At 43.1% G+C, this 27620-nt stretch overlaps 1 protein-coding gene across 2 annotated transcripts; it reads right to left on the bottom strand.

Annotated features, from left to right (window-relative positions):
- Positions 1 to 13: 13 nt before the first annotated feature.
- HIF1A (hypoxia inducible factor 1 subunit alpha) lies at positions 14 to 27620 on the bottom strand. 2 transcript variants are annotated; one of them, XM_072115822.1, is made up of 15 exons: positions 27246 to 27620; positions 9347 to 9537; positions 8333 to 8478; positions 7775 to 7859; positions 7499 to 7611; positions 6777 to 6979; positions 6541 to 6647; positions 6143 to 6290; positions 5070 to 5290; positions 4726 to 4988; positions 3505 to 3627; positions 2769 to 3151; positions 2091 to 2199; positions 1425 to 1551; positions 14 to 936 (listed from the first exon to the last, which is right to left on the bottom strand). In XM_072115822.1, the coding sequence occupies exons 1-15, from the start codon at positions 27275 to 27277 to the stop codon at positions 785 to 787; spliced, it is 2403 nt and encodes an 800-aa protein (XP_071971923.1). In that variant the 5' UTR covers positions 27278 to 27620; the 3' UTR covers positions 14 to 784. The 2 variants fall into 2 exon arrangements, with proteins under 2 accessions (XP_071971923.1, XP_071971924.1); XM_072115823.1 differs by lacking the exon at positions 27246 to 27620 and adding an exon at positions 19072 to 19109.

The raw sequence follows: 27620 nt of genomic DNA, 5'->3' as shown, positions 1-27620 counted from the left end.
TTGCCATGGAGCCTTCCAACTACAAGCAGAATTTATTTTCGTTTATTCAGAGCCGTCATACAATCTGCTAACATTTAAGATAACATTTGTAGGATTTCATAAATTCTACTGGAGTACACCCATCTTCATATCGGTTGTGGTGATTTCATCACTACGCTTTTTATTTTACTCTCTGCCGTAGCCAAAACATGCTCCGTGGAGGAGTCTACATTAAAACATGCGAAACAATGGGAATAACATCAGGCCTTAACGTGATTCTTAGACAATATGAACTAAAAAAAAATCCAAAACACAAGAAAAAAAAAATTATATAAACTAAAAACTTTAAAAATGCATAATATATTGCATGAAGAAATTGCTGGTATTTGTTTTTTTTTTCTTAAGAAAATATATATTATTGTGCGATTGTGACTACAATGCACCGCTGTTTCCTGTGCATGATACCATAGGAGGAGATCAATGAGACAAGCAAAAAAAAACTGAACTTCTAATGGAATAACAAGAATAATAAGAAACCGCTGCAGAGTCGCGGTTCACAAAGGTGCACACTTGAGGTGGAGTTAATGTATATTATTGAGTATATGTATTTGTATAAATGGAGCTGGACGAGGACCCATCTGAAAATGAAAAAAAAGAAGTGAAGACGGCGGCCAAGTGGAGCAGAGATGGCGCTAACTGAAGTAGTGCGGTACTGTAGACAGGCTTCTAATATCAGATCTAGAAAATATAAATACACTGCTTTGGGTGAAGGTTCACAAGTGTCCAGAAGTGGAACATGGCGGGATCAGTTAGCTTGATCGAGAGCTTTTAATAATTCCTCGCCCTGCAGCAGGTTTCTGTTACCCTGGATGGGAGCGTTCACTTCACAGTCGTAACTGGTCAGCTGTGGAAGTCCGGTGCCATCCAACGACTGGCCGAGCAATCGACTCGCCATGTCTGGAAAGGGAGAAGGTCAGAAGTAATCAAACAGGTTCCGGCAAGTACAGACAACCAATTGTCCTTACTAACAAGTTTTCTACATTCCGCTTCTGCAGATGTTGAGACACAAACATGGATACCCGTAACTGCAATCATAGGGGAGTAACCCATCACTTCTACAAACCTGAATAGCTATTTTACTGTGATACCTTTTTGTCTGAAAACAGAAAGACGCTAACCCACCCCCTATAAACTGTAACAAAGGCTAGATTGGGTCTTATCCAGCTGTCCTAGAATCAGATTATGGATTGGTAACAGTTATAACACAAAACCTAGAAATGTTGAGGGCTTTTTGTATGCATGTTTTAGGATCTCTCATTCATTTAATCTTTCCTTTGACAATCCTGCAGGGACCACTAGTCTTCCACCAACCAGAAGATGTGGGGCTTAGTTAATATGACAGGGTATTGTAAGATCTACACTAGACAAATCACTACAGCACATACCTGTGGACAATAGGAGAATTGTTCTCTGCTCAGCTCCAGTTGGCCGGTCTTGATCAGATCCTTTAACACGTTTCCACAAGAGAGGAATGTTCGGTCCTGGATCCACATTTGCTTGAAACAGAGTCCCCTGTAATGAAAAATAAGTTGTTACAGATGACTGCTAGCTATGCCAACAGATGTTCAGTAGCATGTACCAGCCATCATGATAAACCAGGGACACTAACTCATAGATTCCAGGCACCGTGACTGTGGTAATCTTCTTATATTTGTTATACATTATTATAAATTATACTAATTTGCCTGAAGGGCCCTTAGTGATGCAGCTTCACAGGCTGATAGAATGGCAGGTTTCTTCCCCTGCACTTCCTGCTGCTGCTAGATTACACAGGCAGAGGGAGTGAGCAGGGGAGACATGTTCTGCTCATTGTAACAAAGTGAAAAGTGAACGGAGTGAAAAGACCTCAATGAAGGGTGATGGATACACCCCCCAGAGCCCCTCAGACTCATTAGCATAATTGTGAAAGTTTATTTTAGAAGGAAAGAGACAATGGATAACAAATATAAGAAGTTTACTACAGTCCCAGTCCCCGGATCTATGAATAATGGGGTTATCATGCTTGATTTTTATGATAGATTATGACCAAGTCTATGAAACTGACAACTTACAATTCCCACTGCTTGAAACAAAGGCCCATCACTTTCAATTTTACGTTTTCTCTGTGCATTATGTAAGGCTATCATCTTTGGACTTATATCCTCATCCAGGACTGCGGATCTGTGAAAAACAGGAGACAATTTCATCAGCAGGTAGCTCCAAAAAAAAAAAAATTAAAAATAAAAAAAATTGCTTGTAGAACCCTGACAAACATTAATTAAGCTCATCACTTACAAACCAATAACCAACAGCGTAATGTAAACTAGAAAACAGAAGATCCTCTGTTAACCTTCTGCTCCAGGTACGGAAGGTTGTGCTCTGCCGCGCTGTCATTGTCAAGGTCTAATGCAAATGACTAAGTGGCGCCTGTGAGCTAGCCGACAGCAGCCATCTTCCAGCTGCCATTGAGGTCTATTGTGCAGTCATGGTGTCTCACCGCACCATGAGAGGCGGCCTGGCTGCTAATAGAGGAGACCTATTCCTGCCTTGATTTGCGGCATGCAGCTTCCTGTGGAGATGAAAGGGGTGAAGAACGCTCACCCCCCCCCCCTTTCGGAGCAGAATCTTCCCCGCTTGCGGCAGATTCTGAACACGATAGATGTGCATTTAGCCTTATAGTAGAAAATAAGACACTGGCTGGAAGGGAAAATGGAAGCTCTGAAACAGAGTAGGAGACTTCAGAAATTTACCTTTTATTCAAAGGACTTGATAGGGTTGGAGTTCCCGGGCGAGATTTATCTGTCTGTTCTGAAGTTTTCTCTGTTCTTACAGGAGAACTTGTGCGACTCCGGTTACAACTATACGGTGAAGACGGGGCACTGTGCACCTCCATCATCTGAGAGGGCGACTGGACGATGATGGTTTTGGGGTCACTCATTGCTTCGGTGGTGATTGGTTTAAAATCAGTGGTGATGGGTACCGTGGCTGGCTGGAACAGACTGGTCACTTGTCCTAAAGGCTGGGGGTGCGACGATTCACTCTCTAGGGAAGAAAGCTGATCGAAGCTTCGTAGTTGGAAGTCGTCATCCATTGGGATGTAAGGGGCCAACATTTCCAGATCTAAATCGGTTTCCTGCATATAAAACAAGGAAAACATGATTGGACTTCAAAAGGCAATAGTACTAGTCCAACATGAAAAAAGCAACCTTAGAAGAAAAGCCAGCCAACATCCAGCTTCACCAGTGGTAGAGAAAAAGCCACTCACATCACACAGATACTGCACATGCACAACACACACTTCACACTTACAGCCGTGGCAGGTCACAAGAATTCATAGTGGGGCTTACACATAAGAGTTTAAGGATTTTTTTTCTCCTCACACCATCACATCTACAGTCACGGGGGAAACTGTGGGACCGCAGTACAGGCAATCAGAATACTTAGACAACTGGGCCTGAAACACCACAAGCAAAGTGACATAAATACCTGGGTGGAGAATGGGGTCTTCGATTCTGTGTCTATTGCAAACAGTTTCTCCACCAGGTCCATCTTGAACTCGCTGGAGATTTCGCTTTCCACATCAAAACAATATTCTGCAGGAGAACCAGGCTACAGGAAAAAAGGGAAACACAAAAACTAAAAAGACTGCCCTGCAAAAAGCACAGACAAATATCTTGGTAAAATACTCTAAAAAACTTGTAGCTGTCAGAATACTAAACTATTTGAAAAGCAAGGTGTACAAATCCATCCACCATAACTGTGGTAATCCTAGATTTGTTATCCATGGCCTCCTTCATTCTAAAATCAACTTTTACAATTATCTTAATGAGCCAGAAGGGCTCTGGGGGGGGTGTTACCGAATATAATCTTACTCTCAACTTCACAGGCTGCAAGTGTTTCCCTCTTGCCCCATGTTTCAGCACATAGTGAGGGCATGTGGGGGGGAAGGGGGAGTGCTCCTGAGGTGCAACAGCCTGTGAAGCAACAACCTGGAGGGGCTCTGCTAATGCCCCCAGCAGCTCTACTGACTCATTAGCATAATTTTACATTGATTTTAGAAGGAAAAAGGCTATGGATAACAAATATAGATCCCGTGACTGTGGTAATCTTATGAGTAAGGCCACATTCACACGACTGTATGGGGAATGTAGGTACGGCCCCTATATATGGCAATGGCCACACGGAGTAGTACAGTGTGGTTCCATAGACGGTAAAAAGATAGGAAATAACCTATATTTCCCCGTGTGAACGACCTGTACACCGTGCATTTCTATGAAGAGGGGAGGGGTCTCCCCTCCTCCTCTCCGCGGCACAGGAGGTATGCCCGCCCGGCGGGCATAGGTTTGTGTGAATCTAGCTACCCAATTATCCCAGGTTTATCATGCTTGGTTTTGATGGTATATTTCCTTTAAAGGAGCTCTCTCACAGCAACTTATCAGTAATACCCAGGACAGAAAAGGAGTCTGAACACAATGACATCACTAATCATGATAAGATAGAGGACACAGATATCCCATATATGGTAGAACAGTTACACGAACACATAGCACTCTATACCAATTGGGAATAAGGCAGCCATGTGCTATTTGTGACTCCATGTCCTGCTTGAGTATTGGTTGCATCTGCTCATGATCGCTGGGGCCCCAGTGGTCAGACACTTCTCACTTACACTGGTAAAAGGTTTCCTACAGAAAAATGTTATAGTACCTCTGTTGAGTTCTGGCTGCTGCTGATGTCTGATGGGCTGGAGGGCTTAGAGAGTTGAGGCATGGTAAATGCCAGGTCCAACTGTTCTGGACTTGACTCCATCTTTATCACCACTTCCATATTTAGTGCAGGGTCAGCATTGCTCCTCAGAGGCTTTTCAGGTGTTGGGATGGGAGACACCAAAATGCTCTCCGGAGGCTTGCTGGTCGAGTGAAGCATTACATCATTGTACAATGGAACCTCATCAAATGGCTGTTCAGAATCTATTAAAACATGGACTTTCAGTCAATACAAACTTTATAAAGATCAAAAACAAAACAATCGTACATGGAGGATTCACCTACCAGAACTGAAGTTTAGTGAAATGATTTCATCCCCAGCATCTGGAGCAAGAACAGTCAGGGATTCTGGTTCCTGCTTCAATTTATCAAACAAGGTACTAGAGACGTCGTCATCTTCCAGTTCGGAGAAGATAGGAGGCATCTTCATTTCAATAGACTTTGCGGGCGTCAGTGAAGACTCAGTCTGGCCAATGGACAATATCAGGTCTTTTTCCACAATGCCACTGATGGAGAGAAGCAGCAGTGCATGTTATAAGTGTGAGAGCTACAGAAATGTGCAGTTTATCCTCTGATATTTATTCTAATAGAAATATCAAGTAGAAATCAGCAGCAAACCGCGGAGATCAAAATCAGCCCCAAAGTACTATTTTGGGCAGGATCTTGCAAGATCTGAATTTCTTTGGGGTCGCTTTTCAAGTTGGCAGATGGGAAGCTAAAAGGTAAACTTTAGCCATTGCTGCTGACATTTCTCTACACATGCCTTTAACTGAGCATATGCACGGGTCCGGAATGGGACGGGGATTATACTGTACTAGATATATAAAAGGGCCAGGCATAGAAAATTCAACAATCCAGAACCACCTCCTACCCCCTCACGGGACACTGTCACAGAGAGTTAGAGCACCTATACTTGCAGCAGACAGACGCCCATCAAAATAGTCACATTCAGGAAAGAGTCATGTGTATAGACACTTACAGATATCAGGGCAAAGACAATTCGTCTGATTGCCATCTTATGTGATAGAGAATAAAGATCTGAGAAGTTGAGGATTTGCTGTATAAATTACACAACTAAAGTGACGAGATTGACGAGTGCCGGGATCTTTATTCTCTATTGGATTGCTTGGCTTTGCTGAACCTCTGAGCAACCCGGAACGGAGTGCCACCCAAAAAGGTTTTTGCTATTTTATGTGTATAGTTTTAGCGGAGCTGGTTATCAACCACGATAAATTCTAACAAAAATGTACTTAAGCTGTAATGTAGTCCTATGGGGGAAAAAAAAAACATGAAGTTGTGAGAACAGACTCAGCACTGCCAAATCTGGCCTCTAAGATAAGGACTGGATTGATTCTTACCTCAAGACGTAGTTGACGCACACAATGCATTGTGGCTGGGAGTTCTTTGTGTTGTAGATGACAGTGGCTTGTGTTTCAACCCAGACATAGCCCCCTTGCTTGGCGAGCATCCTGTACTGTCCTGTGGTCACTTGTCCCTTTGTGAACACTGTGTTAAGAGGAGCAAAACGCATTAATGTGCAATCCCATGTAACAAAACTAATACAGAGGGGGAAAAGCCTCAGTAATTCTAAATGGAAGTACATTACAGATAAATTGTATTGTGACTATATGTAAGCACTATACATACATATCTACATATACATATCTAAGTATGACGGCTTAATTTTTATGGTTAAGGGTTATTCAAATCGCTTTCTACTGACAAATGAGAACATAGCCATCCTTGGAGTACTTACTGTCATGATGGGCTTTAGTCAAGTGGTCAGAGTCCAGTGCATGGTAATACTCATACACGGACCTTCCAAGAAGCTCATCTGGCTCATATCCAACCAGTTCTGTTACCCTAGTTTAAAAATAATAAAAGAAAATTTACTTTTCCCGGAATTGCAGTGAATTGTAGGTAGAGGGCAGTATTGCCCAATAAGTCAGATTTCTGCTACTATAGATATGATACAGCAGTCTCTCTATATACCGTTCATCACAGTAGGAGAACTTCATGTCAAGGCTGTGGCGGCTGAGAAAGGTTTTGCTGTCCAAGGGAAATTCAATGTTTGATGGGTGGGGGATTGGCTCGCAGATCAGCACCATGCAAGTCATGGGTGGCTTTTTGTATCCACAATTGTTCTGGCTATTGCAGGAGTCATAGACCCGCATGTGCCCTGTGCAGTGAAGAACCTGGAGGGATAATGAAATAGACACGTTACAAGAGGTTATCTGGCCAATAACATTTTGCAATGGAAGGTTTGTTATAGCATAAAGTAATAAAATGGGAGCCATTCACCTCGCTGACCTTTGTACCCATCTCTAGGTTGCATGGGTTCCCCCGTCTGTCTCTAGTGACATTCAGGAGGTGTATGTAGCAGAGCAGAGTTTACCTGTACGGCATAAGGCAGCAGGGAACCCAGAACACATGGGAATGTGAAGCAGTGATGATCTCTAGAGTGCGCAGCACTAGTTTTATATCAATATTAGGAACCCGTTTTCAGTTGGACAATAAGCGGAATAAGTTCGTTCACCACGTGCAACACATTGGAGGGGGGTTATATAATGGCTTGTACATACAAGTCGTGATTCAGACACAATTTACGGAGCAGAGCAGGGAATTGTGACTTCTCCAGCCTATACAGCAGTTGTATGGGGAAGGGGCAGTGCCAGGCACCAAGTGTGCCTCAGTCTGGGTTATTCTCGTCTCACCTTCCATGTGGCAGACTTGATATTGACGGTCCTCCCTCGACTGGTCAGCGTGCATTTCATCCGCAGGAAGAAGCTCCGCTCAGTGATTCGTTCCTTCCCCTTTTTAGCTGTTCCTAAAAAAAACAAAAAAAAAAACAACAACTTGTAGTTATGTCACATATAAAAATAATCAGTAGTCCCTACATGATGACAGATTAAATAACAAAATAACGCACTACTAGCCCTCGGAGCTGCAGAGATGCCACACACGCCTAGATACAGGTTTATAATACTCACCATTTCTAATGGTCAGCATCTCCCTCAGTTCTTCATGGTCACAAGGATGGGTATAGTCAAATACACTGTGTCCTGTGAGTTCAAACTGTGGAAATGGAAAACAAATGAAAACATGAACTAGAGAGATGTCAAGAGAATATTTTTATTAAAGGACATCTACCACCAGGACGAAGGATTGTAAACCAAGTACAATTACATGCTGCCATGGAGCCTGCAGAATTTTAAAAGCTTTTTTTAAACCAGGGCATAAGCACCTAAGATAAGAGCAGATCCTGCCAGAGGGGGCACACACTAGTATGTCAGTGTGCTTGGTTTACAAGCCTAAATCCTGGTGGTAGATGTCCTTTAAGTTTAATAGCATCGGGCACCAACACGTCAATCTATAGTCACACGTATTATGTCATATGCACACAACAACAACCAGGTGATGTATAAAATCCGAACACCCACTTAAATACGCTGTGCCTGTGGAGGACTTTAATGTTTTGGGGGACTACTGTCCCTCCCCAGACACCTGAAGACAGATCTATTACACAGGGGGTGAGAGCCCGTCCATACCTGTGTCAGTCCCATGCACTTGTTGACGTTCTCAGACAGGTAAATCATGTCTCCTTCTTCGGTCAGGACCAATACAAATCCTTCCAAAGCCTTCAGATAAAAACAGTTGAGTTGTTTCTCCAATTCAGATTCACTCTCTGTATCACCTGGTGAACACAACAGATTATTACTACATTCCATCTATAATCACTTATATAATCACTTCTGTTCAGCCGTATACAGCACTTGGTTTAAAGACTACGCTATGAAACACAACACAATATCATTTTTATACAATCTCTTTGAGAAGCTGAATAACTTTTATAGATATTAACGCGAGTCAAAGTTGTAAAATGGAAGATTCTTATCAACTGCATAACAGAAGTGACGTTCCTTGGAAATTAGAAACTAATAGTCCAGGACAGTGAAAGATGTAAACTACTTTTAAGTTAAAAAATGCTACTGAGCCCACAATGACCAAAATCAGACGTGTGAGCCATCTCCTTCCAGGGATATTTGATGAGGCTTGCAGTTTTCTCTGGTCTGGCTTATACAGATGTTCTACCTTAAAGGGGAATGAGCCATTATAGACTGCAGAGACCCCAAGTGATAAGGAGGATGGGGGCACAAAGGACACAGAATTAAGTGCTAGCACTCAACTCATATGGTGGATTTCACTTCTGTGAGACCCACAGGGGTACGAAACTTTGCTCCAGTATGGTGACTATGGGTCTATAATTGGCACATCTCCTTCAAAGTGACTTTTCCACTCCACTGTGCACTAATATTTTTATATAACTTCCAATGCACCAAATCGACCGCACAATACAGTTTCATACCTGGAGCAGAGAATTGGCCACTTTTCCAACATTTAAAACAAAATGTAAAACGTACAAATACATGTCTGGTGCAACTCAGATCAGGTATCCTCAGATACTCTCTGACATCAACCTACCTACTGAGAGCAAGGAAACCCCAAGAAAAAATAAATCAGCTCCAAAAAGCCCTAAGAAAGGAGGTTCTGCATACACTCACCTGCGTCGAGAAGCCGTCTTACACGTAGATAACTGATGGTGAGTCGCATTATGGAGGCTTTATCCAGATGAGAGCTGACATTGTGCGGCAGCGGCAACTGGTGAGAGAGTTCATAGAACACCTCAGACTCTTTACTTCTCCGACACCGGGCCGCATCTCTGGATTTCTCCTTCCGACGCTCCGAACTTATCCTGCAACAAGATTCTATGGGTTAAGTTTGTATTGACATGGTGCTATGATAGTCATCCTGAAGTTAGTTAGCTGCATTACAGGAGTAGAATTTATGATCATTCTATATACTGTGTATGAATATTCTATTATTGTCTCCACATTCTAGTACAATGCTATAATGCACTGCACAAATTGGCCTTAAAGGGGATTTTTAAGTAAACACTAGACGCGGACTTGATGTCCACATTTGGGTTTGGCCACCCCGAGTGTCCTTAGCGAGTCACAGACATGGCTACTTGCTAATGGCATTCATTTGCCAGATTGGCAGTATGGCCAACAATACGGAAGAGTCAGGCGACCGAACTAGAACTGTAGGTCTGCTCACGCTAGAAAAATAACAAATGTCCCTAATCTCACTATTACAGAAAAAACATTTGTCTGAATTATAAAAACAAACAATACAAACGCATGTGATCCGAGCTTCAATATAAAATATCTTGTTATCCCCCTGCAGGTAGGAGGACCTTGTTATGTACCCAGAAGCTTCTATGGTTATGAGATTTACAGAAATGACATGACTGACGTAAGGGAGGAGAAACCAATATGGTGGCAGATCCCCTCCTCCCCTCCCTCGGCTTTGATTGCTTAGACATGAAATGCTCGGCTTTCTGGAATTTCCTCTCTAGTTAAAGGCCTGAGAAGAGGCCGAGATGTTCTACAAGAGAATCTCCGAGAGCAGGTTCTGACTAGTCACAGATGAAACAGATGTGAACTACAGATGAGGGAAGTCAGATACTAAGTGAAAGTTAATGAAATGCAGCACAAGATCATTTCCCATAAGGAGGTGCTCTTCCTTTTATATTCCATTGCAAAAATAACACAACAAAAGTCGTAGCCTGTGGACAACCTGTTTTCTATATATAACAACATCTCATGTCATCTGCTGTCAACCCCAGAAATGGGCTAATCTTTGTGGGAACCTAGTAGTGTCTCCATCATCCCACAGCGCCACCACAGGAGAAATGAAGCATTACACAGCAGGACGGGTCCTCCAGAATGACAGACTCTTCGTGGTCACCGTACACAGGCAGGTTTGGGTCAAGAACAGCTGAAGTGAACACAACAGGTTAGTACCGTTTGGCTGTACCAGGTCCATCTGACACATAGACCAGGTTTATGGGACTAAACTCGACTGGCCCATCAAGATATGGGGTCACAACAGGGGAGGGAGGTCTTTCTAATATTCTGTTTGTACAAGAAACAAACCCTTTGTGCGTCCCGTAAGTTATGGAGCTGCACTGCCTGTAAGACATAGTCATGAACCATCAAGTATAATGCAGGGGCCTCCATATCTAAGTGCCTTTGTACAACTCCTGGTGTCAACATTGTCCACATTATCCACATTCCAACATCAACACGAATTGTTGCAAATTCTCACAGTAAACCCCTTCAGGCAATGCAAGAAATAGGGCAGAACATAAATACGTTGTTACCTGGAATCTCCGCGTCCGGGTGTTAATATTATCACTATACAAACACTGAGCAGTACAATCCACATTGGAGGGGCTGCATTCTGTGCTATGAGACTATACAAGTCAACCTGCTATCTAGCCGATGGAAAACTACAACTCCTAGCATGTAACGGACACTAACCAGAACAGCCACCGCAATGAAATCCACATCTACCATCTATTACCCCCTTGAAAACCTGTCACTTACTGTCCCCTCTTATACGACTTATTTTTAAGGACTCCCATAGGCCACACATGTGCCATTCCCATGGCCTTTCACCACCACACATAGAAATGATTGCATATGGTGGAAGTGACAACCAATGAGTCAATGAGAAGCACTTAGATAAATTTAGTAGGAACATCCTGACCATTATGCTAATACCTTGTATTCAGTACAATAACATGAAATACCCCATGTCCGTGGGCGGGAGAGATCACAAATCCACCTTCTATACAGGCAATATAGTTGCTGATGCAGATGTACAAGCCGGTAACCCCTGGCTCATGAACAGTAGCTGCGGTTTGGACTGAACTTTCTGAAACGTTAACCACATGTTTGTTCCATTACACAGAACGTTCCTATCAGATAATCAGCAGTGCACGGCCAGAATGGAGATTATAATCCCCCATGAACCTGAACTCTGATGCACCGTGCCCAATTCTAGTTTTATGGCTTGGAAAAAGGTGCAGAAAAGCAGCGAGGCAGAAACAAGGCCCTCAGCTCTTCCAGGATACTGCAGCTATTATATATTGTAGATAGATGGGAGTAAAATCGAGAAGTATTAGATAGCACTGCTCATTGGTGTGGTATGTTTTCTATCACGTCTAAAGGTGGACTAAGGGGGATGACAGGTACATCTATTGACTGCAGCAAATTGTGTCCCTCTAGATGAGGACTGTAAGGCTTGTACATACACAAGAACATGGCCATGTATTAGGCGTCCATATGGGCTCATACACACACGGCCGTGGTTTTTATGGCCCCATGTACGAGACAGCCGCCCAATCCATAAAATATACAGCAGATCCAATTGCTTTTCATGTCTGCGGCTCAGGCAGTCGGATCCCACACACCAATGGCTACGGGGCTGCTAACCAGGGGCCATATTCATATGCATCTCTTGAGCTTTCAGGATAACAGGCACCAGGGAATCCTTTGTTGTACAGGTGACTGTACACTTTTCAATATAAAATATATTTTTTCCTATAATATCAAGTCCGCTGAAGAAGAGTACAAGCAAAACCCGTGTTGGGGTGCCCGCCATCATCCGGCATTTACAGAAAAGCACAAGTTTTTCTTTGTGGATCCGTTGACTTCTAAGGAGGTTTGTGATCTGAATGTGGGAAAAAGAAATAGTGTATACTACAATTTTTGTCTCACTGTCTGCATATCCGTGAAAAATTATGGATAGGGACCCGTCTGAATGAGCCCCAAGACTCTTGTCCATTAAGTTTATCAATTTTCATTAGCAAGAACCAGGTCAACTATTTTCCTAAATTTCTTTTCACATTATGGATGAAGAGGGATAATATACACCTAGCCCACCACATTGCATTTGTTTGTGACAGGTTTTTGGTTTTGATTTTTCAATGACGTTGCTTTGCTAGAAATCCAGTCACCGTGGATGTCATTTTTGCTGGTGACAGATTCCAACAGCCTATATGCTATGCTGGTTCTCAGCATTCTGAATAATGCCATTACTTTAGTCCTGGGGAATGTGGGGCAGCTGTAGAAACCTGTGTCTCAGTCTCCTGATGCACTCTGCCTCTCCGCTCCCCACTTCCTACCATGGGCTTTGAGCAGGCAGGGGAATGAGGAGGATGAGTGTACAAGGAGAGGAAAAATGTATGAAATGTATGAGGAGACAGACAAAGGCTGCTACAATTGCACCCACTCCCTTGGGACTCGCCACACGCTGCTGGCAGGGAGCCAGGTAATGCGAAATAAACTATTTAAAAGTACTGAAATTCTTCACAATGCTAACAAAGGCATTTTTAACATCAGCATAGCATAGGCTATTGGCACCTGGAAGCAGCTAAAATTCACATTTCTGAGGACAGGTTTGCATTAAGTTATATTTTCCTGTAATCTGCATGAAGTCTGTGTCATGCAGCTGTAACAACACTAAAATTAACCCCTTTAACAGCTGTCTGAATAAAGCCCAACAGTGGTCCTTTGATATATGGGATACGCCTGCCACAATGAACCAATTTTTACCAAAAGCAACCTACAACAGAAGTGTCACTGTTTCCAGATAGGTATAAATCACATACGACCCCTTTATTATCAAACACTATGACACCACTATGGGATATTCCTGCCAAAGGGATAGTACCACTAAAACGTCAAGTTGCTTAAAGTTTCAGACTTTGGGCTTGGCAGGAGGAGTATGGTCTCGTATGTAGCCGCTGCAAGGTTGATAAAGACATCTTGTAAAGGCGGCAGTATTTACAGGTTATGCAACCTCAGAATCGATGAGTAACTGCAGTCCAGGAACGTTACCCACATACACTGTCACCAAACACCACACTCAGGAATAACACTGTTATTCCTGAGCGAGGCCCTAGGAGGCGCTCTCTTACTTATTACTCTATGCCACTGTTCGTGCATGTACAGCCCATTTTGTTGACCGGGGGTCCGGCTTTGGAGACCCCTGGCAGACAGTGTATGTCAGCAGGGGACGTTGCAGACTGACATATAGTTCCTGTGTGTATGTTAAAGAATAACATATGACCCAGTGACCTTTACACTCCACACACAAAAGAATATAAGATCATGCCCAATGCCCGTGGATCACCTACAACTTATAAACTTAGGTTGTTAATTTGCAAAAGGGTAATAAGTAGCTTTATTACCAGCAATATACAGCCCCACAGCACAGGTCACTTACACAGCAGGTGTTTGTTCTGACCCGTGAATAGGCTAATGTGTTTAACAGCCTGACATTAGGATAGGAAATCAATATTAGACTGTGGGGGACAGACTGCAGACTCCATCCCTGAATGGGGATCAGCTCCCTGACAACCGCCTACACTCCATCACAGTTTATGTGGCAAAGCTTTGTACGGTTTATACATCCGTGTCCCATACGGTCCTTCTCCCAATGGAGCATTTTGCTGCAGCAGGTCAGGACTTTCTGGAAGTTGCAGTTCCTCTACAGCAGGGAGTCCCAGTTTTAGGACAAACACACTACATAGTTGTACATTATTAGTCATGGTGACAGGCACATAGAGTATAAATCTCTGGTAGATAGGCACGGATCCACGTAGAACTTTGTTAGAATTGTAGAGACAAGTCGCCCTTCCTTCTTCAATAGCAAAAATCAGGATAAACCAGAAACACTAGAGGCGGACGGGTTTAAGGCTTCATTTCAAAGAGAGAGTTATTCACTAAGAGATGCACAGAATTCCAAAAACAAGAGGGTGTATGCTTATGCTCAAAATCCGCCATAGACGGTGGGGGTCCAACTACTACCAGAAGAGGACCATGCATCCCTATACTACAGCCAAGTCCTATGAAGTTCAGTACCAAAAAATACAAACATTTATCGAGTAGCGGGTGCCAAATAATAAAAGAGATTCCTTGGAGACCTCAATCCACTATGGATGTTAGAGACCCCTCATGAGGGGCCCATAAAACCCTCCAACAATACAAACTACTAGAGCCATAACAGAAGAACAGGGCTGCATTTAGGTCATGAATAACTGTTTGTTGAGATAACCTGCGACCATAAAATAGAAGTGTAACCTACAGGCAGTACGTTATATAGCAGGAGGAGCCAAGCAGATTATAAATACATTCCAATAGGCAGGTTGTATGTTACATAGCAGGAGAATGTCAGCGGATAATACAGAGTGTCCTATCTGCAGGTGGCATGTTACATAGCAGGAGAATGTCAGCGGTTAATACAGAGTGTCCTATCTGCAGGTGGCATGTTACATAGCAGGAGAATGTCAGCGGTTAATACAGAGTGTCCTATCTGCAGGTGGCATGTTACATAGCAGGAGAATGTCAGCGGATAATACAGAGTGTCCTATCTGCAGGTGGCATGTTACATAGCAGGAGAATGTCAGCGGTTAATACAGAGTGTCCTATCTGCAGGTGGCATGTTACATAGCAGGAGAATGTCAGCGGTTAATACAGAGTGTCCTATCTGCAGGTGGCATGTTACATAGCAGGAGGATGTCAGCGGATAATACAGAGAGTCCTATCTGCAGGTGGCATGTTACATAGCAGGAGGATGTCAGCGGATAATACAGAGTGTCCTATCTGCAGGTGGCATGTTACATAGCAGGAGGATGTCAGCGGATAATACAGAGTGTCCTATCTGCAGGTGGCATGTTACATAGCAGGAGAATGTCAGCGGATAATACAGAGTGTCCTATCTGCAGGTGGCATGTTACATAGCAGGAGAATGTCAGCGGTTAATACAGAGTGTCCTATCTGCAGGTGGCATGTTACATAGCAGGAGGATGTCAGCGGATAATACAGAGAGTCCTATCTGCAGGTGGCATGTTACATAGCAGGAGGATGTCAGCGGATAATACAGAGTGTCCTATCTGCAGGTGGCATGTTACATAGCAGGAGGATGTCAGCGGATAATACAGAGTGTCCTATCTGCAGGTGGCATGTTACATAGCAGGAGGATGTCTATGAATTATACAGAGAGTCCTATCTGCAAGTGGCAAGTTATAGAGCTGGAAACACAATCCAGATTGATGTATAATTTCATGGGAAAATATTCACTATAATTAGGGGTGAACCAAGTCTGTCTGCTGCCCGAGGCGAGCTATAGAGAGACGCCCCCCCATATATGTAATATATAAGATACAGCGTGCCGCCATGTAGTATATAATATACGTACAGGAAAATACACATATACACACACACAGCAAATAAATAAATATATATATATATATATATATATATATATATATATATATATATATATATATATACACACACACACCCGGAGCGGGCCGGCGGGAAGGTGCACGTGCCGGGCGGTGGGAAGTGTCGGGTGGTCATGGGGAAGTGCTTTGGACGTGCCATCAGTGCCGGCGGGCGGGAGCCCGATGGGTAGGTACATGTGTCGGCTGGAGGAAAGGTTACGTTAAAACAGTACTTTTAGATATATATATATATGTAAATTGTTTACCTAGTCAAATCTAATACGGTAATAAAATTGCAACATTTTTTTTTATAATGGCCTGATATGAGCACAAAAGTCTGGTCAATGAACACGACCCGACCTGAACATGATATAAATCAGCAGAGTCCTGTATAATGACAGCGATCACGTGTAAGGATTGCAGTCAAGCACTGATAAGACCACCCACGGCACACTGGACTCATGGGCCAGAACATCAGACATCAATTTCAACATGGCAGTGTTTATGCAAGTCTTTTGGATCACGGTTTCATTACTGTGATGCATATAAACTCAAGACAAAGTGTATAGTTGATATGAAACAAAAAGATAGTTACATGACCCAGATGACAGGTCAATCATAAGGTCAAGCAACTTCATATGAGCTCAGCTCTTATCAGACTGCACAACTATGCTTCTCCCCATGAAGGATTTCCCTATAATACACCAACGTTTATAGGTCAGGTACAGTCTACTATTACAGGATATGGATTATCATACAGAGATATGACAATGATCAGTGCATGGTCTCCTTGTGTATTTGCACATTCCCTTTAGCTGGGTTCATGTTTCATTACAGATAATGATTTTTCTATAGAACTTGCTCCTGGTATTAAAAAGAGGACTGCAGGCTCCACAGGCCCAGGGACCTAGAGAAGTGACAAACATGTACAAACAGGAATAGTCCCGCACCCTGGATGATGGAAAGGGAACCTGTCGTATGGAGGAGATTGTAATGTGCCCTGCTCAGCTCTTCTTGCTCTATAACATGCTGCCTGCAGCTAAGACACCATGCACATTGTTATTAAGCAGATAGATACACGGGTTTGGAGGAAAAGTATAACCTGGGATTTCTTCATTGATATATTTACCCTCTCTAAGCTTAGAGGGGGTCATCATGTCCTACAGGTGGCCTGTTCAGTGACATGCAGCGTTCCACAAATCAGTACACCTACAGAGATCGCTTACAATCACTAATAGAATCCTGTCCATGATTTCTTAAAATATTCCACATTTTACCACAAAACTATCAATCTGCTCAGCCCGAACAAAGACTCACTCAAAGTTAATAGCTGCCATGTACTACATTTGCCCTGCGGCGGAAATACCAAAAATTATAGCCGAATAGCTGTATACTGGGTGGAGGTTGTGACCAAAGCATTTCCCACCCTAGGTTTATAGTCACGTTAATGGGTTTGCCCAGTTTTTGTGTTAAAATTTAGGTGCCTCGGTTTATACTCGGGTCAGCTTATACCCGTTATATCCCTTTAAAGGGGTTATTGCAAGGTGTGAAGTGCCTGACAGATGGGGGGGGGGGGGGGTTGGGAGTTTGATCACAAGGATTGGGGTATCATGCAACATTCGTGCTGCCACTATTCCTGGAAGTCCCAGAGAATGAAGCAGCGCAGCACATGCTCACCTGCAGAGGAGAGGACAAGACACCCAAATCTTCTGATCAAAAGACCATTTACATCATATGTTATGGGATAATTATTAAAGAGCAACTGTGAAGTAATTGTAAAGTTACTTAAATTGTTTTAGCACAGCTGGAGAGAGAATTTAACAACAATTCAAATGAAACCTGTATCAAGCTTCTCAAATGCATATTAAAACATGTCCATCTACACCATAAAACACCTGTATACAGAACATGTGCGCGCACACGTGTGTACACACACCTCTAGAAGACCACCCCTCAGAGATTTATTTTTATTCAATAACCAATTTTATTTTTTCCCATTATACTCTATGGAAGCCGCCTCCAATCTGCAGACCACCACTTTCCTGTGCAAAGAGGTCTGCTCAGAGGTTGCACTGTATATGTCCAGGATCACATCCATTTATTAGAACAGAAGGGGAGTCTGAGCTGTGGATTTGTGCATTCAAACTTTCATACATACACATTTCTCCTATATTCAAACCCAAATAGCTCTGCTACATATGATTCATGGAATGTAATTGGGTAACATGAAGCATGTGATCAGTCACATGCATATGACATCACTGCAGGTCCTGGAGTTTTCTACATGCTGCCAGGAGTCACGACTGATATTCTCTTGCATCCAGCAGCTCCTAAGTAGCATCCATGTGCTAGTAACCCCTGTCAACAACATCCATCCATCCTCCTCTCCTACGTCTAGCTACAGATTCCCATGGCTAACAACCAAACAAAGACAGCCAGAGGGAGAAGGTAACTGCTAGCTGACAAACATCTGCAAATAGCTAATGAGTGTAAATGAGAGAACTGCTTATTTTGGCTTGGTGCAGAGCTACGCATACATTTTTATACTTTGCAGTTGTACTTTGAAGTGGCAGGTTTGGTTTTTCAGGCACAGAGATTTCAAGTTTCCCCACAACATTGCCAGCCGCACAGTGACCTCTAACCCACAACAATGCAACTACACTATTCTGGGGTCACAATGTTTTTCGGTTTCAAATAATGGATCAAAGATTATGCATCATTGGTCAATACCATCATAGACTTTCCTTCTGTTTTAGGTTTACCAATCATAAAACCACAACAGTAAAACTTTACAATAGACGGAATCCTTGATTTCCTTTAGCTAATAAAACTAGCAAAGCAAATAACACCTCCTCCCATAAAGAGCCTACCAGGAGACTACAGGCCACACTCACCAAGTACACCAAGGAAGATTTATAGATGCTATACAGTAACCAGTAAGGATCCAAACTACATCACTGTCATGTCCAGTTACAGGAGACACCACAAGTGTCTAAGACAATAACACGAGTGACCATTCTGCAAGAAATCCTGGTCCATTACATCCAGCAGCATTGCAGCTCAGCCGTACCCCCATGAATACAATACAATAAAGCCTACAACTCCCCGAGTCTCTCATACATTACCATCCATTTACACTCAAGTTACCAGGAGTCAGGTTCCCCTTCCATGCAACACATAAGAGCCTGCTCTGTCCCCAGCAATGAACTGAAGTGATCTCCTCTAAGGTGAGACACCTTTATCCCATAATCTGTAAATGAGATGAATAGCCATCAGTCTATCGGCATAAAGGTCATGCGATATGATGAACATGAAGAGAACTCAGTCCTGAGAAGCCAGAATCCATCCTTCCCGATATCTTACAAGTAGCAGAAGCGGAGGAGCTGTACACATGGTATGTGGCACATTGGCTGCTCTCCAGCTCGCTCTTTATGACCCTTCATCTGCTGTTCATTAGCTGCAGCTACAAATCTAGGTTAAGAGGCAAAATACAAAGTACACAGGGAGGTGTAAGCAGGGGAATACAATGAGACAGTCACTGGCTCCCAATGCAAAACTAGTAGGAACTGGTTAGACAACACTTCTCCCTGTATAGGGCACCACTGCGCTACAATGCCACAAATGGGAACAAATACAGGAAAGGGATCCACAACTTTCACTTTACAGATAGAGAATCTTACGTTATGACCTTCACCTTTCAGGAGGACGCCTAAATCTGATTAAAGAGACTCATCTTTAGGAATAACCCTTTAAAATGGGTCATTATGGGAAGACACTTCTGATGCTAATGAATGCAACAGTACAGAAAAGTGCAGCAAGGCTGTGGATGCAACATCATGCACATAGCCATGTATAGAACCTTTACTTCTATAGCTTTATGTTACTCACTTAAGAGCTGTAGTCCTAGTCTGTACACTCTACAGAACTATTCCCATACACAACTAGTACAGTGACCGCCTTGTATAGAGGGTGCTAAAAACATATGGAAAAATACAGTATATATATGTAGTACCTGAATGTCACAGATGAGTACAAAAGCTTTATAGTGAAGGGGACTGAAAACTCATAAAGGGTCAAAGTAGTCCCAAATCAACACTTCAGTGGGACATTTAGTGATCAATTAACTCATTATTGTACTGAAAGAGAATCTGCAAAAACATCCTTACCCTAGTGAAAGCTCATATATTGTCTATCCGCATTGCTAGATACAGAATGCAAGAAGCTGTATACCTTTTGCACTGAATTTCAGTGAGAAAGCGCAAAACACACTAGTCAGTTTTTCAGAAACCCATTTAACATCTAATGCAGAGGGATCTCAGGGTTGCGCTATAATCTTATGATGGAGTATTACAACACACACCAAGACTCTGACATCAAACAAAGTAATGGTGTAGAAAAGCTTGGCCTCCTTGGGACTTCCTTACAACCTGTAGTATATAGCAAGTCTCCTCTAGGTCTGTGCACTAAGCAAATAACTCATCTATAGCTCATGTATAATAAATCACAATCACACATCTGCTGTTAATAGTAATGTATTAAATATATGTACAGCCATCATAAAAATAACAACCTAGAGCAGTGATGGCGAACCTTTTAGATACAGAGTGCCCAAACTACAACCAAAACCCACTTTTATGTTGTAAAGTGCCAACATGACAATTTGAGCGGTAACCTATTGATCTCTGCTGCATCACAAGTTTCAATCGTATTGGCATCCTGATGACACCAATACAATAGAAAGCAGGAGACATTTGGATTGTAGCTTCCCTCCAGGCTCCCCTGAACAGGAAGAATCAGGGGACCCAAAGCAGGAGCTTCAAAGATAATCCATCTCTGCCCACACCTTTTCGCTCCTGGCAGCCAAGTAGGTGTCAAAAAGGGAAAAAAAACATCAGCAATGCCAATACATATTATTCTAATCTGGGTGTTGATTCATTCACGCATAACACCCTAAAGGGTGCCAACATATCTATAGCATAGATGCATAAAGTCAGATTAGTAGGAACACCTAACCTTCCTCTTCATTCAGCAGCTTATACACAGTAGGGGTGATGTAGTCACAGCCCCTTTTTCTGGCGCACAAGTTGAAGAATTGTCACATTGGTTGTTTTGCACCACATTTGAAACTTTTCTGCGACTTCTGCAAACCTGGTCCATTCTTCAATCCTCCGCCCGCCCCCAACACCAGATGTGCAAGTCAGATTTACAACGTTCGACTTTTAAACAAATCGCACATTTTGACGTAAAAATACCCAAGCCCCTTCCTGGTGTAGAGAATAGTATTTAACTTATTGCACCAAACTCTGAAACTTTTGTGTGACTCTTCACTCAGCAAGCCATAAATCCATTGTGCCTATTAACCCTTCAGATAGGAGCTTAATACATCTTCCACTGACAGAAAGGAGATATTTCCAAGACGCTCTAAAATCTGTTGCAAAAAGCCTGTCTAGTGATAAACCCCCTCAATGCAAGCAACAGGAAGCAGACAAATAAAATACAGGCAGTCCCCATGTTGCATACAAGATAGTTTCTTTAGGTTTGTACTTAAACACACTCTAGCTGCTCATACTAAAGCTCCCTAGTTCTCCCCCAGTTATTGCATTGTTAAAGGACACCTACCATCTCGGAGATACCTATTAAGGTAGATCCGGTGGCAGGTTCCTCTAATAAATGCCATTGGAGCCCTTTTTAGAGCTAATCCTTCAGTGCCCAATAAGCTTGTAAATCTTTAATTGCCCTAATATGCACCAGACAGGTCCTCTTTAAGTTGAATTTGTATGCAAGTCGGAACAGGTATACATTAATTGTAGCTCCAGAAAAAAAACATATTTTGTCCCAATTGAATTTTGAAATTTTTGTGCCATCTTGGGAACAAGGATTATCAATAAAGACACCATGCAGCTGATCATTGCAGCTTGGGACTAAAGTAAAGCATCCAGAGAGCTTCACCAGAGGACCATCTATAACTAGGGGTCCTTAAATCGGGGACCGTCTATCTATTTATGGTATAATCCCACATACTTTGGTCTTATTCATAAATAGCTATATAGCTCAAGACATTGGGGCACATTTACTTACCCGGTCCAGTCGCGATCCCGTGGCGCGTTGTCCGACGAAGATTCAGGTCTGCCGGGATTTACTAAGGTCGTGCGCCCGATATCCTGCACGTGTCGCTGCTGCACCGAGGTCTGCCGGAGTGCACCTTCTTCCCAGTGCATGTGAGTGCGTGTCTTGCAACACAAATAGTTTTTTGAATTCCGCGGTTTTTCCTAATCCGTCGGGTTGTCCGACGTCCATGCCCCCCCATTTCTGCTGCGCAAAAGTCGGCGCCAATGTGCCACAATCCAATCGTGTGCGGCAATAACCCAGGGCAATTCGCCGCAAATCGGAAATATTCGGGAAAACCGACAGAATCGCGGCCGCAGGACCCTTAGTAAATGAGCCCCATTATATCTAACGTGTGGATCTTTCCTTTTCATATCAGACTCATGGGAACATACAATAACAGAGAAATTACTACGTTACAAAAGAAGATACTTAATACATAAAACATGCACACATTTATTAAAGGTTCATTCAGATTTCACAAAATAGATTTTCAGTTTTTCACGGACAGCACACGTGAGGTAGAGTAGTGTCACTTCTACCCTTCTTTAAGGGGCAAAACAAACACTCAGCATATGGTGTTATGTAAGTTGATACACAGCTCTCCTAGATGCTCATGAATTATGATGTGCACACATGACCCACCTTTGTACAGTGCCACCTGTCACAGATTCTGGCTAAGCTGGGTATTTATAGTGGCACTGACTTGGTGCAAATGGATGACCACAACACTAAAATGTTGATGGATTTTGTACGTCTTTGTCCTTAGGGCTCTAACACTAAAGCCTTATTGATTCATTTTTTCAATGGGCGTTTTCACATTTTAGGTTTTTTTTTTTTTTTTATCCCAAAGGATTTCGCAGTCAGTGAAAAAAACATTTAGAACCTGTCCTACTTTTTTCACGTGTGCGGATCACGAAAGGCAATAGAAGTCTTTCACGGATGATGCTGAGGAACCAGGCGTTATATTTTTTAACCAATGTTAAATGCGGACATAAACCGGAAGCAAAATGGAAACCAAGCGCAACGGACACACCAGTGTGAATCCGCACTAACTGATGAGGAGCAAGCATCCTGCCACATGGGCCACCACCTGGAGAAGACCTCATTCCAACGTCAAAATGTGTTTTTCTCAATAAAAGCCACTGCACACACATGTTCCGCTAATTCTGTTGTAAACACACAAGTGAAATGCCCTAGAATGGATCTGTCAGAAGAAATCCTCAGGAATTGTACAGAGCAGTAATAAGACTGTATTCTGCGTAGACGGTCACTGCTCTCTAGATCACAGCTGTGTTACAGGAACATTAGCTCCTAGTTGCATGGTTTTCCTTCATTACACAGAGCGGCTTATTATCCCCTGCAGACCTGGGCCTCTTAGAAAGCAAAACAACCCTGCTACGGCAATGTCAGAAGTCTGCAACCTCCTGCATCCGGCTTCCTGATTAGCCATTCACCCTGCCAATAGGAACAAGGGTTAAATATAACCCACTGCAAAGGATGGTTTCTGGGGGAAAAATACAAGGAAGAGATTCTATGCTGCTGTTATTACCAAGTTATACAACTACTACTCCCAGTATGGCAGGATAGTGCAACCCGCTGAGGATAAGGATAGTTAGTCACAATAGGTTCAAAACTAAGAAGCAGCTGATGGCCCCTACTCAGTATTTTACACCGTTGTGTGGACATCTGACCAAGGCATTCCCTTGTCCCAAAAACATTCCACAACACATTCCAATACAAAACAGTAACACAAGAGCACAAAAACACCCGCGTCCTGGGGACCACGGGACAACAGCCACCAGTAAATAGACATCCTTGATTCACCCTCAAGTCAGAAGAAGAAGTGGATAAGTGGGATGACTACAGAACGGCAACGCCACCATCATAGGGCTTATTTGTAGGAAGCCAAATTCAGCAATATAAAAGAGGACATTTTTTTTTTTTTTTTTTTTTTTGTAGCATTATTTTGCATTTGAGCCTTATCAAAAACAAAATATACCACAAGGCAGCAAATAGTATCCCCCCCCCCTCTCTTGGCAAAAAAATTCAGTCACGTAATTTAATGAAGAGACGATGCAGATCAGCAGCAAATATTCAGCAAATATTTACATGCAGAAAATCTGAAGTGTAACAAAGTAGCAGCTACAAATGTAATCTGGTAGGAAAACTACAACCAACATAAATCATGATGGACCAGGGGCACTTACTCATAGATCCAGGCGCTGACTGATAATCTTCTTTTATTTGTTATCTATGGTCTCCTTCCGGGTAAAATTATTACAACTTTAAAAATTATGCTAATGAGTCAGAAGGGAGGTGTTAATAGAGCTGTGCTGCAGAGGGTCTCACATTCACCCTCTGCCCCCTCCGCACTTCCCCATCCCCCTGCCTTATGTAATCTGACTGCAGCAGAGGAAATTTCAGCACAGTGGGAGGTGCTCCTGCACAGTGTAGCTACAGCACGGAGGGGCTCTGGTAACACCACCAAAGCACCTCTGGTTCATTAGCCTAATTTTAAAGGTTTAAGGAGGCCACAGATAACAAATATAAAAAGATTACCACCGTCACTGTGCCTGGATCTGTAAGTGTCCCTGGTTTATGTGTATTTTAACCTTTACAATGCCTATCAAAAATAAGACATGCAGGATTCGTTGCAAACAACGAGTGGGCCCATTTCCCTTCAAGCCTCCTCAGACAGTATGAACGGATTCTTGTGGATTAGATATCAGTTCATAAACCGTAGTCAGACTGCACATTTTTCAACAAATTCCTGACTGGGAAAACATAAGGTGACCGAAACATCTGGAAAATTTTCCCACAGCAGCAAATACATAGATCATGTAAAACACAACAGCGATGATATACTATGCAAAATCCAGCAGAAACAACCATCACAAAAACATTTGGGGTGAATTTCACATATTTCTTCTAGGAAACCATTTCAGGTAAATCTTATCTCACAATATTCCCCAAACCTCATGAAAACTCAGTATGACATTAGACATGAATTCACATGGACAGATTCCTGACCTAACACAGCCGAGAAGCCTCCTAGTAAACCATGAACAATGTATCCATGTCTGCATTGTGACACTCTACAGAAGGGGTCTGCATAATGTGAAGCATCACACACCACCCAATATCTATGTATACGTTCATCAGACCAATGGGGTTTCTGATCTTCTTGTAGTAAGGAATGACAACAAGTAGGCCAGAGCCTCAGCAGACGCGAGTAAGCAGCACCAAGGTCAACTCTGAGATACGTATATAGTTATGTATAAAGGGGAAGTAGCAGACATTTCCTGGAAGTCATAGTTTCAATAAGACCAGAGAAAAAAAAAAAAACAACGCAAAGTAAGTATAGACTAACTGGAGATAGCGGTGGTCTGCAAAGTGTCCCTCTGCAGCTGTTGTACGACTATAGCCCCCAGGATGTAGTGAGCCTACAACTCCCAGCATGCCAGGGAGTCACAGGCTGCAGACTACGATTTTACACCTGCTATCGTGTGCATGCTGGGAAATGTAGTCGCACATAAGCTAGAGAGCCGCTGCTTTATACCCTCAAAGACATAATAAATAAGAATAATTCCTTTATTTATATGGCGCACACAGATTCCGCAGCGCTGCACAGAGCTCGCCAAATCAGTCCCTGTCCCCACGGGACTCACAATCTAATCAACCTACCAGTATGTTTTTGGAGTGTGGGAGGAAACCCATAAGATGATGGACAGAAGTCCTATATTTGAATCCTACCAAAAACAACATCAACATGCAGTTTGTATGCCCCCAGTTCAGGTTAGGGGGTCTTTGATTGTCTCACACACTCCACAAAAATACATGTGAAAAAGAAACTTTGGTAATCTGTGTAGAGTTATACATCCAACATGAACAGGATAGACGGGTGGGGGATAATAAGTTCACAAGTTTCTAACTCTCCAAAATAAGGCCCTCAAGCCCTTCCAAAGCTTAATTGGAGTAAGAGGGTTATAACAACTACCCCCTGGGTAGGAGGACAATATGAAAACCAGTCCTAAGAGCGATTATCTGACCTGAAAGACTAAGAAAACCAGAGTTGTCAAAGTGTGATGTGATGGCTGACCACAAGACATGTCAGTGTACAACGTCTGACATGTCTGAAGATGTCTCGTCCTCACTCATATCCTTGTTTCCTTGGGCAGAATCAGATAAAAGGGGGTTCCTTTATCACGGGTCTATACAAGATTGATGTTGTGGGAATTGGACCAATCACAGATCCATACAGCGCCAGAGAGACAGATCCCACAAATTTAATACCCATAAAAGTGCAAAGAGGATACATCAGAGATTTGTATTATGTCACCCAAAGATCCAATAGGGCTACATCTCGATATGGCTCCAATATCAGACTCTTCTTCCCTTCAGGATGATATAATAGATGGAGCAGATATAACAATTCTGCCACAGAAAATTAGGAACACACTCTGCTCCTAGGAGGGCGCCATACAGGTACAGCAAGCAATGGGGTAACAGTTGGAAAAGTAGCTTAATTTGATGTGTACAAGTTTAACCATTGAGTTCCCAATACACAACTATTCTATCTGGTTGCATCTATTCCCAATCCCTGCAAAAGCCACCAACTTCCCAGACTACTCCATTTATAGCGGGAGAGAGGAACCACCAGGGGGATCTCCACTGCAATCTGCTTTACCGACTATTACAGCAATCACTATCACTTTAAGGTTGATACATTTGGCGCATCTATAAGTCTAACGCTTCCCACACGGGATGTTACTTCTCTCTTATGGAGTGACAATTTTCGGAACTTTTGATAAGATACTTTGCCATTCTCTTTGGACCCCAATGACAATTGTTAGTATTCTAGTAAATAAAAGACAACACATTCAGCAAATAATCGAAAGCAACGTAAAAACATACGCCACCACTAAATCTTTGCGCCCCCGTAAGTCACATGGTGCATTTCGTGAAATCTGGAGAGTCTGGGGGTCACTTTAGGGTACACATCTATCACTATGTATATGTACACTAATAATCCATCCTGGTCTAGTTATTCATTCATGGCACCACACACCCTATAACCACAGATCCAGGAGACCACAATTCGGTATAACCTCCATTATAGTCCACAATAGAGCAGCCCCCTGATAGTGGGCATGGGGTGACCGCTCAGGGGCGCCCCCTCCCGCCAGGGGCACACTGTGGTACACCTCACTCACCTCTTTTTGTCGTTGACAACTGTTCCCTCCATGCCAGCCGGGGCAAGGAGGCTTCCGGAGCTGCGTCAGGCGCTGGCTGGTTGGTGTTGCGGCCGGACACTGAGGCCTGGAAGGTGGGAGACGCTTATAATCCACTCAGGAAACAAAAGCGCAGAGAAGCGGCGGCGCTGTTGCTCGGTGCTGGGCCGCGGGTGACGCAGTACGTGCTCGGTACGTAGCCCTCACGCTCTCCTCCTGTCGCCGGTCTTTCTCGGACTCTTCTTTTTTTTTTTTCTTCCTTCTACGCAAACAAAACGCTACGGCTGCGCCTGCGTCACCGGGTGGGCGTGACCTGCCGGGAGACTGCTGACGTCAGTAGCAGCCACCAACCGGAAG

The sequence above is a fragment of the Engystomops pustulosus genome, chromosome 7 (genome assembly GCF_040894005.1).
Source record: "Engystomops pustulosus chromosome 7, aEngPut4.maternal, whole genome shotgun sequence".
NCBI classification, from domain to species: Eukaryota; Metazoa; Chordata; class Amphibia; order Anura; family Leptodactylidae; genus Engystomops; species Engystomops pustulosus.
This window is presented reverse-complemented; position numbering and strand designations above follow the sequence as displayed.

Excerpts from the sequence above, each read along its gene's own strand:
- HIF1A (XM_072115822.1), bottom strand. The coding sequence starts at position 27,277 with ATGGAGGGAACAGTTGTCAACGACAAAAAGAG. Across the intron at positions 7,612-7,774 it reads GATGCTGACCATTAGAAATG|GAACAGCTAAAAAGGGGAAG; the intron begins GTGAGTATTATA and ends TGTTTTTTTTAG. Across the intron at positions 3,152-3,504 it reads AGACCCCATTCTCCACCCAG|GAAACCGATTTAGATCTGGA; the intron begins GTATTTATGTCA and ends TTTTATATGCAG.